The 16317-nt window shown below is 36.0% G+C and overlaps 2 protein-coding genes and 1 pseudogene across 2 annotated transcripts; all 3 read left to right on the top strand.

Annotated features, from left to right (window-relative positions):
* Positions 1-238: 238 nt before the first annotated feature.
* LOC136970339 (general transcription factor II-I repeat domain-containing protein 2B pseudogene) lies at positions 239-2038 on the top strand (annotated as a pseudogene).
* Positions 2039-8299: 6261 nt separating this feature from the next.
* Positions 8300-10111, top strand: LOC136970331 (zinc finger protein 862-like). Its single transcript, XM_067264765.1, has one exon. It carries the CDS (start codon positions 8300-8302, stop codon positions 10109-10111), a length of 1812 nt encoding a protein of 603 aa, XP_067120866.1.
* Positions 10112-11814: 1703 nt separating this feature from the next.
* Positions 11815-12711, top strand: LOC136970323 (uncharacterized). The gene is made up of 2 exons (XM_067264753.1): positions 11815-11943; positions 11995-12711. The coding sequence occupies exons 1-2, from the start codon at positions 11815-11817 to the stop codon at positions 12709-12711; spliced, it is 846 nt and encodes a 281-aa protein (XP_067120854.1).
* Positions 12712-16317: the final 3606 nt, after the last annotated feature.

The raw sequence follows: 16317 nt of genomic DNA, 5'->3' as shown, positions 1-16317 counted from the left end.
GTAATTAGTCTAAAGTTGAAAATCAATTTAATCAAGATCCCGTTCTAACGTGATTCTACTATATAATAATATACTGTTCGATATAACGGACGAGTCCGTAGTAATGAGTTATCGCGATAAAATGGACTTTCATTGTGATGAACCAATATCTTCAATTCCATAGTAGTTTGTTACATCGAGCTTTTACTATATTTATTAGTGCAGTATTTTATTCATTTTATTTATCCTCAATTTATAGATGTCAACAGGAAAGAAAAGAAAAATTGAAGATGAAAATCGAATTTATAATGAGTCGTGGAAATATGATTACTTTTTCATTCATTATGAAAAAAATCTTGTTTGTTTAATTTGTTCGGAAAGTATTGCAGTTTTTAAGGAATATAACGTTAAAAGGCATTACACCACTAAACATTCCAATAAATACGACCAGTTTACTGGAGACTTAAGAAAACAGAAAGTGGAAAAACTGATGAAAGCCGTAACCTCCCAGCAAGCATTCTTAATGAAAACAAATAATGAATCTGAATCCGTTACAAAAGCCAGTTATGAAATTTGTAATCTATTGGCAAAAACTCTTCATTGTTATTCTGATGGAATGTTTATAAAGCAATGTATTGAAAAAGCAGTTGAAATTATATGTCCTGATCAGAAGAAGATTTTTTCTAATATTAGTTTATCTCGACGAACAGTTGCGAGAAGAATCGATGAAATGGCAGATAATGTTGACGAATCATTAAAAAAACGAGTAAAAGCCTTTGAATATTTTTCCATTTGTTTGGATGAATCCACCGACATAACAGATACGGTTCAACTTGCAATTTTCATTCGAGGCGTTGATTCAGAATTAAACATTACTGAAGAATTTTTAGATTTAGTTGGGCTAAAAGGAAATACTACAGGAGAAATTATGTACGGGGCTTTAGAAAAAACCTTAGATAAAAATGAACTCTCACTATTAAAACTGAGTGGAATTACAACTGATGGCGCCCAGTCTTTCAGAGGAGAGCGACGCGGTTTAATTGGTATTCTCTCGAATAAATTAGCACAAAACGAAAATCCAAATGATTTATTTATTTGCCATTGTGTTTTGCACGTGGAGAATTTATGCGCTAAGAAAATTAATATGGAACATGTTATGGATATAGTAGTATCCACAGTGAACTTTCTGAGAGGTCGTGCATTGAACCATCGTCAATTTAAAGAATTTTTGTCTGATATTGATGCTGAAAATAATGACGTTGTTTATTTTACTGACGTCAGATGGTTAAGCAAATCTTCAGTTTTACAAAGATTTTACAATCTCTTACCAGAAATAAAATTATTTATGGAAATGAAAGGAAAACCTGTTAAAGAACTTTCAGACTGCGAATGGCTGACAGAACTTGCGTTTTTTGTCGATATTACAATGCATTTGTCAGAATTAAATATAAAAATGCAAGGAAAAAATCTTATCATATCTGAATTTATAACCTTTATAAAAGCATTTATATCCAAGCTCAAATTATGGAGCACGCAATTGCGTAACAAAAATTGTCACTTTTTCCCCACTTTATTAGAACGCACCGAACCTAAAAATTATTTTAAATATGCAGAGAAAGTCGAAGAACTAGAACAAGAATTTAAAAATAGATTCGAAAAATTTCTTAGCCGAGAAAACGAAATACGAATAATTACGGCACCTTTTTCAGTAAACATAGAAAACGTACCAAATGAACTTCAATTGGAGTTAATAGACTTGCAAAGTAATTTAGATTTGAAAGATACTTTTAAAGAAAAAAATTTGGTAGATTTTTATAAAACTTTTATCAAAGAAAATCAATTTCCTAACTTAAGAAAGTATGCGGCAAAAATTCTGTCCTTATTTTGTACAACTTACGTATGCGAACAGTTTTTTTCTGCAATGAATTTAGTGAAAAGTAAAACAAGAAATCGGCTAACAGACTCTCATCTAAAAAATAATTTAAAATTAGCAATGACAAATATTCAGCCAAATATATCTGATATATTACATTCGCATCAATTCCAGCAGTCACATTAAGTACAGTATACCTATGTTAATTTATGAATAAATATTTGTGATTTACCCGTATTTTTTATTTTTTTCTTATGTGCGGCCCGCGTTAATTCAGAAGTTTCAAATGTGGCCCTTACATAGAAAAAGGTTGCCCATCCCTGCCATACAGGATCAGGTCATAAATACTAAAAACTACAGAAAACACATACTCAAAGATGCAACACTCACAAATGACACATGCAGAAAATGTCACATCATGCCAGAAACTATACAACACATCACCTCTGGTTGCAAGCTCTTGGCACAAACAGATTATTTACACAGACATAATCAAGTAGCAAATATAATACACCAAGAGCTTGCAAGGAAACACAAATTAGTAGACATCCACGAACCATATTACAAATACATTCCACAGACAGTATTGGAAAACAACACGCACAAAATGTACTACGACAGAGCCATAATCACAGATAAAACAATTTACCACAACAGACCAGACATCACACTCATTGACAAACACAATAAAATCACATACATTATAGACATATCCATTCCAAACACTCACAATATACAAAACGCATGCACTGAAAAAATTAGCAAGTACACAGAACTCGCCCAGGAAATAAGGCATCTGTGGAGGATGGATAGGGTGCTTATTGTACCTGTTGTTCTCTCCTCTACAGGTGTCATACCACACACACTACACAAAAGCCTGGGCACATTAGAATTGAATAGAAACACATATATCACTCTACAGAAGGCCACTATATTGAATACATGTCATATTGTGAGAAAATTCCTGAATACAGACACACACACTGATACACTTCTTTAATTTCTGTTTTGGTTACTATGCCTTGACTTTGGTCCAGCATAGTACTTAGCCACCGGTGTTAACCGAGTATATCTAGCTTAACCCAACATAATAATAATAATAATAATAATGTGAGAAAATTCCTGAATACAGACACACACACTGATAATCTTCTTTAATTTTTGTGTTGGTTACTATGCCTTGACTTCGGTTCGGCAGAGTACACAGCCACCGGTGTTAACCGAGTATATCTCACTTAACCCAACATAATAATAATAATAATAACTCTCCCGTGGTCACCACCTGGTCGTGGTAGGAGAGCCCAGTAATTTTACTGATCCATAGGGCAATGCAGGCTGGAGCATAAGCTCCTGGTAGGGACACCCATGCCAGTAAGGTCTATGGGGAGAAATGAAGCTAAGAGTGACCACACCCACATTCTGTGGAGATATTTATTATGGTAATAACCAGATCAAAGTGTGATACCGGCTCAGACGTCGCCCGGGTTAACAAGGTCCGCGTTCGTGAGTTAGGCAGAGACTCACGTTCGAAAAATAGGCCACAGTCTCCCTTGGTTACTGGTGGCGAAAGTAGCACTGGCCCAAGCATGGCTACTGCAATGCCCTCAACAGATGTGAGGAACCAACCCAGCCTTGGTGTTTCTGTGGCAATGCATCCACAGACCACAAAATGCTGGAAAACCACGCCAACGGATGAAATGGACACTAGAAATGAATGAGTTTATCATCCGTACTTACTACACCATCACAAAACTCCAAACAAACATGACAGCATACAGACAACAACTACACCATAGATTCACACAACAGTATCCACATCTCGCTGTCACCGAACAAAGGGTTGTTGATCAAAAAAGAACAATTATACACAACATCCTTATTCCACAAACAACACTTGAACTTATCAAACAACAGGTTGCTGATCAAATACATCAACAGACAGAAACATCTAACATTAATGAAGATCATGTAACCTATCAGGATAATCCAGCAACAAGCATTAATAATAACACACATACAACAATTACCACTAACGATACTACAGACACTTCCTCATCCATCACTGATAACATAGACATGGATTTAGTTAATACACTCTCACTTATAGTTCAGGAAACACTCACTAAATATACAGGTACAGATCCCACACAACGACCACGAATACCAAAAATCAACACGTCAAAGAAAGTAGGAAAAACACTAAATTATGTAAACACTCACTTACTACCACACTACATTCATTCAATTTCTACACTCGCAGACATTCATACATTAGTTTATGCTGGGGCAGTCACAGTAGTGACACACCATGGACTGAAAGTACAATCACAGACAAATACACAGAAAACACAATTCTATCACAAGCCTGCCTGGCAGAGAAGAATAGAAATACAAATAAATGACATTAGACAGCAATTAGGCAGGCTGACACAATACACTAAAAACAACATAACACCCAAATTAAGGAAACAGCTCAAAAACATTTTCAAGAAAATAAAAACACACACAAAACACAAACATCACAACACACGCATTACAGAATACATTAATACACTAAAACAAAAACTTGCTGCCAAAGCACGTAGACTCAAACGATACAAAACATGTACACTACGAAAACAACAAAATAAATTATTTACAAACAATGAAAAACTCTTTTACAGACAAATTAATAACAAAGCAAACACTGATACACAGCACAGTGGCACACCAACAGAAGAAGAACTCACAACATATTGGTCTTCTCTTTGGTCCAGTGCTGTCACGCATAATGCTGATGCAGGCTGGATCGAGGAAGAGAACAGAAACTTGCACAACATACCAACTATGCCCTGTGCTGAAATAAACATACATGATTTCCAATACACTGTTAACAGAACACACAACTGGAAGACACCTGGTGTAGACAACATTCACAATTTCTGGTACAAAAAGTTCACATCACTGCACCAGGAACTAGCTAAACATCTAACACACATCATCATCAATCCACAAGACATGCCAAATTTTCTTACTCAGGGCATCACCTACATGAAACCTAAAAACAACAATACCACAGACCCCACACAATACAGACCAATTACACGTCTTCCAACACTCTACAAATTATTGACATCCTGTATCGCAAACAAAATATACAAACATATTGAAGAACACGACATTCTAACAGAACAACAAAAAGGTTGCCGTAGAAATCACAGGGGATGCAAAGAACAGTTACTCATAGATTCAGTCATTCTACGGCAAGCACACAAACAACACAGAAACATACACATGGCATATATAGACTACAGAAAAGCATTCGACAGTGTTCCACACAGTTGGCTGCTACATATTCTACACATGTACAAAATACATCCATCACTCATTACATTCTTTCAAAACACTATGCAGCACTGGAGAACAACACTACATCTCAGGGTTCATAACACTTCCATACAAACAAACCAAATTTTTATTAGGCAAGGAATTTTTCAAGGAGATTCCTTGAGTCCTCTCTGGTTCTGCTTAGCCCTGAATCCATTATCCAACATGTTAAACAACACACAATATGGCTACAATATCAGGCATGAAAAAACAACACAGTATACACTGTCACATCTCATGTACATGGATGACATAAAACTTTATGCATCCACACAAAAACAACTTCATCAACTCCTACAAATCACACATTCATACACCAAGGACATACAAATGGAATTTGGCCTAGATAAATGCAAAACACTTCACATAGAAAAAGGAATCCTGAAGAAAGAAGATTTTGCACTTGGAAATGGAGACATTATTGAATCCATGGAAGAGGGCGAGTTCTACAAGTATTTAGGATTCCAACAGGCCAAACTAACAGAACATGCACAAATAAAGCAAAGATTAATTAAAGAATACCAAAGTAGGTTAAATGCTATTCTCAGAACAGAGTTAAATGCAAAACACACAGTTAAAGCAATAAACACGTATGTCATCCCAGTACTCACATATTCTTTTGGAGTTATACATTGGACTCACACAGATCTTGAGCAACTCCAAAGGAAAACAAGAACAACACTTACTAAGCATAAACAACATCATCCTAAATCCGCCACAGAAAGATTAACCCTTCCACGTAAAGATGGCGGACGTGGCCTGATTGACATAGTTAACCTTCACTACAAACAAATACAGTCACTGCGAGAGTTTTTCTACAAGAAACAAGAAACATCACAATTACATAAAGCAGTAACTCTAGCAGACTCGAATAACACACCATTAAACTTACACTCACATCATATGGACACAACACAACATATAAAAAGCATAGACACAATTAAGCAATCATGGGCTCGAAAGGCACTCCATGGCAGGCATCCTTACGACCTGGCCCAGGATTTTGTTGACAAAACTGCATCAAACAGCTGGTTAGCTCGGGGATGCCTCTTTGGGGAGACAGAAGGATTCATGATCGCCATACAGGATCAGGTCATAAATACTAAAAACTACAGAAAACACATACTCAAAGATGCAACACTCACAAATGACACATGCAGAAAATGTCACATCATGCCAGAAACTATACAACACATCACCTCTGGTTGCAAGCTCTTGGCACAGACAGATTATTTACACAGACATGATCAAATAGCAAATATAATACACCAAGAGCTTGCAAAGAAACACAAATTAGTAGACAACCACGAACCATATTACAAACAGTGTTGCCGTTCCTAGTACATTTGTACTTTTCTGGTACATTTTGCGTTTTCGAGAGCATTGAAAGTACACTTAGATTTTTAGTACATTTTGAGTACATTATAATATTTTAGTACCATTTATGGTACAAAATAATATTTCATGCCTTAATTAACGAAAGAATCCGAAAAAATTAGTTCAATAAAGTCTCACTAGTGTCACTACTTGTTAATTTGAATTATCCAATCACAACATACACATGGCTTATGTCGGTGACGTCAACAACATAGATAGTGTCACGTGATCCAAACAATTCAAATCCGTCAAACAAAAATAATGGACAGGTAAGGAAATCAACGATTTTAAACTTTTGTCGTCAATAATATCAAAATAGCCGTTAAGTCAGAGTCGAATTATTATAGAAAATAGTTTTGAAATTGTACGAGTATAAATAATATAAATACTTTTATATTATTTTCTACCATTATAATTTAATTCTTAAATTATGAACTTCAGTTTTAGTAATTTTGGTAGAAGAAATAACGGTTAAATTTCAGATACGTATACTGTTATGGCTGCCCTTCCGGAATCTCGATAGTATTTGCGATTAGAAATGCAAATTTTTAATTTTCTCGGGCCCGAGGACCCACGTTCTAACCTAACCTAACCTATTCTAATAAATTACTAATAATTTGTTAATTTATTAGAATAGGTTAGGTTAGGTTTGAACGTAGGTCCCCACTGTGCGGCCATGACAGTATACATATCTGAAATTTAACCGAATTAACTTTTGTTAATTTGAATCTGTCCACGCATATTTAGTTTATAATTTTTTTATCCATCACTATTGTATTTTTAAAAAATTAGCTTTAATGCTTGTGTTAAAAAAACCATACAACATATTTTCATTAAAAAATTTTATGAAATATTTTATTTTATATTTAAATATTAGCCTTTTCAAGTCACACCTTGATTATATTTGTATTTCAATAACAGAGCATTTGATTTCGATCTCACGAAGATTTAAAGAATTTCGATCATTAAAAAACTGTTAAAAAAGCACTCATATTAATGCTTTTTAAATTTTTTTTAAAAATATTTGTGAGCAAATATATCGATTTGCTTTTTATTTATGTTTTCACGTACATTAAATAATTTCCGACTAAACATTATTACAATATAGTGCAATGTTTTGTCTAATTTCTAATTTAGATACATCAAGCGCAACCAAAAAATAGGCTACATTGGTGCAGCACAGAAGAACTTACATCCAATAACCGTTAAGCCTACTCAAATTCCCGTTAATCCTGCAGTGCTTTCTTCGAACAATGTTTCTGCAACTGCTGTTTCCGCCATTTCCACAAATATGAGGGATATAACTTCAGCTTCTAAAAGTACTAGTTCTCCAGTTAAGAAACGCAGGCACATTGAGAAATCAACATTATCTAAATCGTTAACTCAGGAAATGACTAATTTGTATTCTTCTGAATCGGAAGTTGAAGAAGCTGAATTAGACTCATCTTGTATTGAATCTGGTAGTGAAAACGAAGCAGGATCGAATGGTGGTGTTGTGAAAAGGATGATAAATCTGAGAAGAAAGGAAAAAATTATCCTCAAAATTTTTGTGACAAGTGGCTATAAATGGGAGAATTTAAGACTTGGCTAAGACGATCTACAGTATACCCAAATAAAGCATTTTGTGCAGTATGCCAAAAAACCATATCTGGAAATGTTTGTCACCTTCGACGACATGCCACCAATACAAAACACAAACAAGCAATGAAGAGCCTTGAAACAGTAAAATCAGGAGGCCTACTAGAAGCTTTTCAAAGAAAATCAAACCAACAAGAAAAATTAGAAGCTGAGCTGAAATTAGCTATGTTTTGTGTAGAGCATAATCTTCCAATAAAGATTATGGATCACCTTCCTAAACTTATCCAGTCCGTATGCCATGATTCAAATATTGCCAAAGACCTAAAAGTAGCCCGAACGAAAACAACAGAACTCATTAAAGAAAAATTATCTGCGAAAAGCTGCGAAGAAATGACTTCAGTGTTACAAAATGTGAAATTTTCCTTAATTATTGATGAAACGACTGATATCTCCTCCACCAAATGCTTGGCAGTGATTGCTAGGTATTTTGATAACTCTTCTGGAAAAGCAAGGGATCGCTTTATGGGACTGTTGCAAGTTCAGCAAGCAACTGCTGAAGCTATCTATCATTCAATGATGGAACTTTTGATAAATTTAAATATTCCTGCACAAAATATGATTGGATTTGGTGCGGATAATGCCTCTGTGATGATGGGTGAATCTGGTGGTGTGAAAGCGTTAATTAAAAAGGACAATCCGAATATTTTTGTTCTTGGATGTGTATGCCATTCTTTTAGCTTATGTGTGTCGCAGGCTTGCAACAAACTTCCACGGACAATTGAAGACTTGGTTAGAAATATATATGCTTACTTTGCTCATAGCTCCAAGAGGATCAATGAACTTAGTGAATTTCAAAAATTTGTAGATGGCCAACCACATCGATTGTTACGTTTATCTCAGACAAGATGGCTATCCTGGCAGGCAGTAGTCAATAGAACCTTAGAACAATGGAATGCACTCACTCTTTATTTTACAGCAGCTGCTGTGGAAGATAACATACATACAGCACAGTTGTTACTGAAAGATTTACAGAATCCCTTTAATAAGTTGTATTTACATTTTTTATCTTACATTTTGGAACTCATCAACAAAATGAACCTTAATTTTCAAAGCGAGAGGCCACGTATTACATCACTTCTGCCAAACATATCTTCTCTGTTTAAAACAATTTTGCACAACTATCTGAAAAAAGATTATGTGGATTCAATACCGCTGAACAAGATAGACACTCAAAATTCACGACATTTTCAACGAATAGAAACAATATATCTTGGTGCAATGTGCGAAGTTCAGATTGCAAAGAATAAATTCCCTGAAAAAGACATGAAGCTATTTCTCTCAAGCATTCAGTCTTTCTATATTGTTTTAAGTGCAGAAATTAAAAAGAAATTTCCTTTTGATGATTTGATCTTGCAGGAAATAACAAAGTTGGAGCCAAAAATTGCTTTGTCTGGAAATGTTAGGTCAGTTGTAAACCTGGTAACACATTTTCCTAATATTGTGCCTGAACATGAGTATGAAGAGCTGAACACAGAATGGCAACTGCTGCCTGAAATTCGTGATAAGTTAACCAGTTGTGCAGTTGAAAACCTAGAAACTTTCTGGTATGAAGTAAATAAAATTAAAGATGACAATGGCGACGTGATGTTTCCAATACTTGGAAAGCTTTCAACAAGTTTGTTGAGTCTTCCCCACTCTAGTGCTTGTGTGGAAAGAGTCTTCTCACAACTTAATTTAATTAAGACAAAGATTCGCAATAGACTTCAGGTTGACACTTGTAATGCTTTTCTGCTATCAAAAGAGTTATTAAAAACCCAAAACCGAAAATGTTACGATTGGATCCCAGAACTTAAAGAAACTCACCCAATAGCTATCCACGATACCGAAACAGAAGAGAATGAAGATGTAGACGACATAATACATCTGTTCAACTTGTAAGATAAGATTTGCAATTTTTTATACTTGTAGAATTGATTTTGCTAATTTTATTAAAGAAAGTTTTGTCTTACTATTCTTTTATTTAATTTAATGAAGTGCCTATGTGGCAGATTGAAAGTATACATATATATATTTTTTCATGAATACTTTGTTTACGTGCCTATATATAACCTATATATATATATATATTCACTTAAAGTATTTATGAATATGAATTTGAAATAAGCACAAAAACTTAGTATGATGGTATATTAATATCAAAAGCAACCAACCATAGAAATAGTACATTTTGAAGGAAAATAGTACATTTTTTGAAGGAGATTCAGTACATTTTGAAATTTCAAAACGGCAACACTGATTACAAATACATTCCACAGACAGTATTGGAAAACAACACGCACAAAATGTACTACGACAGAGCCATAATCACAGATAAAACAATTTACCACAACAGACCAGACATCACACTCAATGACAAACACAATAAAATCACATACATTATAGACATATCCATTCCAAACACTCACAATATACAAAACGCATGCACTGAAAAAATTAGCAAGTACACAGAACTCGCCCAGGAAATAAGGCATCTGTGGAGGATGGATAGGGTGCTTATTGTACCTGTTGTTCTCTCCTCTACAGGTGTCATACCACACACACTACACAAAAGCCTGGGCACATTAGAATTGAATAGAAACACATACATCACACTACAGAAGGCCACTATATTGAATACATGTCATATTGTGAGAAAATTCCTGAATACAGACACACACACTGATACACTTCTTTAATTTCTGTTTTGGTTACTATGCCTTGACTTTGGTCCGGCATAGTACACAGCCACCGGTGTTAACTGAGTATATCTCACTTAACCCAACATAATAATAATAACAACTCTCCCGTGGTCACCACCTGGTTGTGGTGGGAAAGCCCAGTAATTTTACTGATCCATAGGGCAATGCAGGCTGGAGCACAAGATCTTGGTAGGGACATCCATGACAGTAGGGTCTATGGGGAGAAATGAAGCTAAGAGTGACCACACCCACTGCTGTAACGGATCAGTTGTAACCTGATCTGAGTCAGGTCAAGGGTGAAAATTCCTACATACTTTCGTTGTCTGAGAGAGAGTTCTTGTGTAGTTGTCACCCCAGTCAGTTGTATCTGAGAGGGAATAAAGTTAATTGTTAATTAACTACATGTTTTATGTGAAACAGTGTCGAAAACAAAATCAATATAAAATTGACGACGAGGATTAAAATACAGACTTGTCGGCGGAAATTACAATTCTAGATAAAAAGCCAGAAATGTCTATCCCAGGAACATCAACCAGTGGAGTTTGTTTCAAACCATTCAAGATGGACAGCCAGTGGAAAACTTACAAGGACCGCTTTAATTTTTGCTTAAAGGCAAACCAGATTGAAAATGACCAAGATAAGTGTGCTTTATTTTTTACTGTATGCAGTGAAACTTTATATGAACTTGTAGTCACACTCATAGCCCCAAAAGAAACGACACAAGTTAACTTTAATGAAGTACTTAATGCTTTTGATAGCCATTTTAACCCGAAACCTAGCGAAATCGTCGAATCATTCAAATTTAACCAGAGGTCGCAATAACCGGGAGAGAGTATCAACGACTATGTCGCGGAACTATGGAAAATTGCAATGAATTGCAACTTCGGCGCCTCACTAGAGCGTATGTTAAGAGATAGGCTAGAGGCTGGTTTAAGAGCTAAAGGAATACAATATGTGTTATTGGCAAAAACGGACACTACTTATAAGGCCATTTTGGATGCAGCATTGGCAGCAGAGGCAGCATCTAAAGGTGTTAGCCAGCTTGAGTCAGACAGAAACAACACCTAAGTGTATAACTTAAAGGCGGACTACAAGAGAAAGAATCAGCTGGCCATATTACGCTGTTTTCAGTGCACCGGAAGTCATAACCAGAATAACTGCCAATTTGCTCAGGTAATCTGTAAATTCTGCGGAAACAAGGGACACATAGAAAAGGCGTGCATCACAAAACAAAAGAGTGGACAAAGAAAAATTCCAAACCAGGGAAGAAACCAAATTGGGGCACAACGGAAAGAGGTATCCAGCCAGAGAGCCAAAGTACACCAAAATGAGGAACATAAAAATTTGACGTCTAACCAGATAGAGGAATATACGTCTCTATTCAAAATATGGGGAAGTAGGATACCACCCTTAAAAATATTAATCAATATTGAAAATATACCAGTCATGATGGAAATTGATTCAGGGGCTAGGTACACTGTAGTGAGCAAACGGACCTTAAAAGAAATTAAAATCCAGCAAGACAAGTTAGAACCGGAAGAAGTCAAATTACAGACATGGGTGGATCAGAATCTGGAGGTAGTGGGTACTACAATGGTGAGGGTACAATTTAAAGGAAAAGTTATGAATCTGCCATTGTTAGTGATCAAAGGAAATGAACCAGGACTTGTTGGAAGAAATTGGTTTGAACCATTAGGAATCAGAATAGAGGGACTTTATCACCAACATGATGCAGACAATCTGATACAAGAATTCCAGCATTTATTCAATAATTCAGAAATGGGTCTATTTAGAGGCTAGGCAGTCAGTTTAGTAATAAATAAAGAAGCTAAGCCTATTTTTATGCGGGCAAGACAGGTTCCTTTTGCATTGAGAACAAAGGTAGAACAAGAGTTGAATCGACTTCATCAGTTAGAAGTTATAGAACCAGTTAGAACTTCTAAATGTACCATTCCTGTGGTACCCGTTACAAAACCAGATGGAAGTGTATGTTTATATGGAGATTACCCGCTGCACTGTAAACAGAGAGGCAATAAAAGTAGATGTATACCTATTGCTGGCCATTAACAATATACTTGCTTCATTATCTGGTGGAAAGGTATTTGCCAAGCTTGATTTCAAGGAAGCGTACTTCTAATTTCCTGTGGACCAGGAGTCGTCTGAGATACTATCAACACATGCAAGGTTTATACAGAATGAAAAGATTATCATTTGGAGTAAGTAGTTGTCCAGCTATTTGCCAGAGAGAGATGGAAAAGATTGTAGGAGGTATTCCAGGGACAACTGTGATGATAGATGATATACTTGTCATGGGACTCAATGAAGAAGCCCTCATCAAAAGCTGAGGAAAATTCTTAACCGGATTTCAGAAGCTGGACTAAAACTAAACAAAAGCAAATGCCTATTCAAGACAAATCAACTTAAATTTTTAGGATATTTGATAGATGCTCAGGGCATTTGGCCCACACCGAATAAAATTGCGGCGATCCAACAGGTTCAGGACCCGAAAAACAAACGAGAGTTACAAGCATTTTTGGGATTTGTAAACTTCTATGATAGATTTTTGAAAGATAAAGCAACTGAAGCTGAACCATTATATAGACTCCTAGAAAAAAACAAACCATGGATCTGGAAAAAGAACACAGCAAAGCATTCATGAAAATAAAAAAGATGCTAACACCAGAAACATTATTGATCCATTATGATTTAAATAAACCAGTATTGTTGTCATGTGATGCTTCACCATATGGAGTTGGAGCAGTACTTTCACATATATTACCAGATGGATCCAAAGCTCCTATATACTTTGCATCAAGGACACTCCACCCAGCAGAAAGAAATTATTCACAGTTTGAGAGAGAAGTATTAGCTATAATCTTTGGCATCACAAAATTTCATAATTACCTAGCTGCCCAAAATTTTACCATATATACAGATTGTAAGCCAGTTGTGGGCCTTCTGAACCCTGCTAAACCAATTCCTGATTTAATCTCACCCAGAATGATTCGTTGGTGTTTGAGACTAGCAGCATACTCATATAAGATTGAACATTGTTGGTCAGCAGAGATGACTAATGTTGATGCAGTATCTCGTATACCAACTACTGTGGAAGACAAGACTATCCCTGAACCAGGAGAGATATTCCTTATATTTGAACAGCCAGAATTGCCCATCACATCTCAGGAAGTAAGCAGAGAAACAAACAAAGACTCAGTGTTAAAAAGAATTGAACATGCAATCTTACATGGATGGCCACTTACTAGTCCAGCAGAAGAACATGCCTTTTTCTAGGCGAGAGCTAGAACTTTCAATTCACCGCAATTGCATTTTATGGGGACAAAGAGTAGTTATTCCTAGAACCCTGCAACCACAGCTATTACACCTGTTACACTCCACACACGAGGGCATGTCTAGAATGAAAAGAACAGCCAGGAGCTATTTTTGGTGGCCTGAAATGGACACCAAAATTGAAGAGACGGTATCGATGTGTAGAAAATGCCAAGAACAGAGGTCAAACCCAACCCCAGTTAAAGACACTCGTTGGCCATCACCCTCGGGACCCTGGGACCGAGTACACATTGATCATGCAGGACCACACTATGGATGTACAGTACATATTTTATTCTAGTGGATGCTTATTTAAAGTGGGTAGAGGTAGAAGAAGTACAAATGCAGTCAAACCCAGGAAACTGTGAAATTATTGAGGAAAATATTTAGTACACATGGACTACCAAATACAATTGTATCAGACAATCATCAAAGCTTTAAATCCGAAGAAATAGAAGAATTTATATGAAAAAATGGGATACAGCACATATTTATCCCTCCATATCATCCCTCTTCCAACGGACAAGTAGAGAGACAAGTGCAAACTATAAAGAGGAGAATCGAAAAATTACATCACAACCAAGAAAAAAAGTGAGGTGTTGCTCCCCAGACTTTTATTTAGCTTACGCACAACACCTAGTAGCACTACAGGTAAAATAGCAGCAGAACTGTTGATGGGAAGAAGACTACGTACTATCTATGATCGACTAAATCCACACCTATATAAGGATAGAAAAGAGGAAACAAGAATACGAGAATTCCAGATAGGAGACAACATCAATTACAGGTGCTATAGAGACGCAAAGAAGTGGAAACCAGGTAAGGTGACAAAGAAGACCGGACCATATACATACATGATAGCTTCACCAGAAGGAACTATAGAAAGGAGACATATTAATCAACTGATAGCTTGAAGAGAACAACCACTCCAGAACAGACAACATCCAGTTTCTCAGAATAACCAATATCCAGCTCCCAGAATAATCAACATCAAGACAAAGGACAACCAGTTAAAAAGAGCTCTAGGACACGGACACTCCCTGCACATCTCCAAGACTTCATTTTAGAGGGGAAAGATCTGTTGTAACAGATCGGTTGTAACCTGATCTGAGTGTCAGGTCAAGGGTGAAATTCCTACATACTTTTGTTGTCTGAGAGGGAGTTCTTGTGTAGTCATCACCCCAGTCAGTTGTATCCGAGAGGAAATAAAGTTAATTGTTAATTAACTACGTGTTTTATGTGAAACAGTGTCGAAAACAAAATCGATATAAAACCCACATTCTGTAGAGATATTTATCATGGTAGTAACCTCTTACCAAAAGTGAAACTGTCACTCAAGAAATAGAATTAATTCATGTGGATATTGGAGGACCAACGGAAATTAGTTTTATAGGTGTCTCCAAATATTACGTCCTGTTCAGAGATGATTACTCGAATTTTCAAGCCGTAAAAACACTAAAGGCAAAAGAAGAAGCATCTGACCAAGTAAAGGACTTCATAGCATATATAGAGAATCAAACAGGAAAAACAGTGAAAGCTATTCGTACATGAGTGTGTGAATCAAAAATTGTCCAGTTACTTAGAGGGTAAGGGCATGCGTCATCAGAGAACAGTAGAGTATTCTCCTGAACAAAATGAAAAAATGGAAAGAGATAATAGAACAGCTGTAGTTGAGCTAGCAAGATCCATGCTGTATGCAAGAGAACTTGACAAAAACTTGTAGGCTGAAGCAATACATACAGCAGTTCATGTCATAAATTTGACAGGAAAAAGCAATGTAACAGACAGAACCCCAATTGAAGTATTACAGGAAAGAAATCTGCATTGATCATTTGCATGTATTTGGCTCCAGGTGTTTCATACATATTCCTGAAGCTAGAAGACAAAAATTAGACCCAAAGAGCAAGGAAGGAATCTTTGTAGGGTATGATCAAAATATAAAAGGATACAGAGTTTTGGTTGGAAGAAAGGTTGGGATCTTCAGAGATGTTGTCTTTGACAAGGAACTAACAGCAACAACACAACTGAAAATGGATGGGGACAAAAAAGTGAAATAAATAATCACCTTTGTTATACTAG

The sequence above is a fragment of the Centruroides vittatus genome, unplaced genomic scaffold (genome assembly GCF_030686945.1).
Source record: "Centruroides vittatus isolate TY-2023 unplaced genomic scaffold, ASM3068694v2 contig_1048, whole genome shotgun sequence".
Lineage (NCBI taxonomy): Eukaryota > Metazoa > Arthropoda > Arachnida > Scorpiones > Buthidae > Centruroides > Centruroides vittatus.
This window is presented reverse-complemented; position numbering and strand designations above follow the sequence as displayed.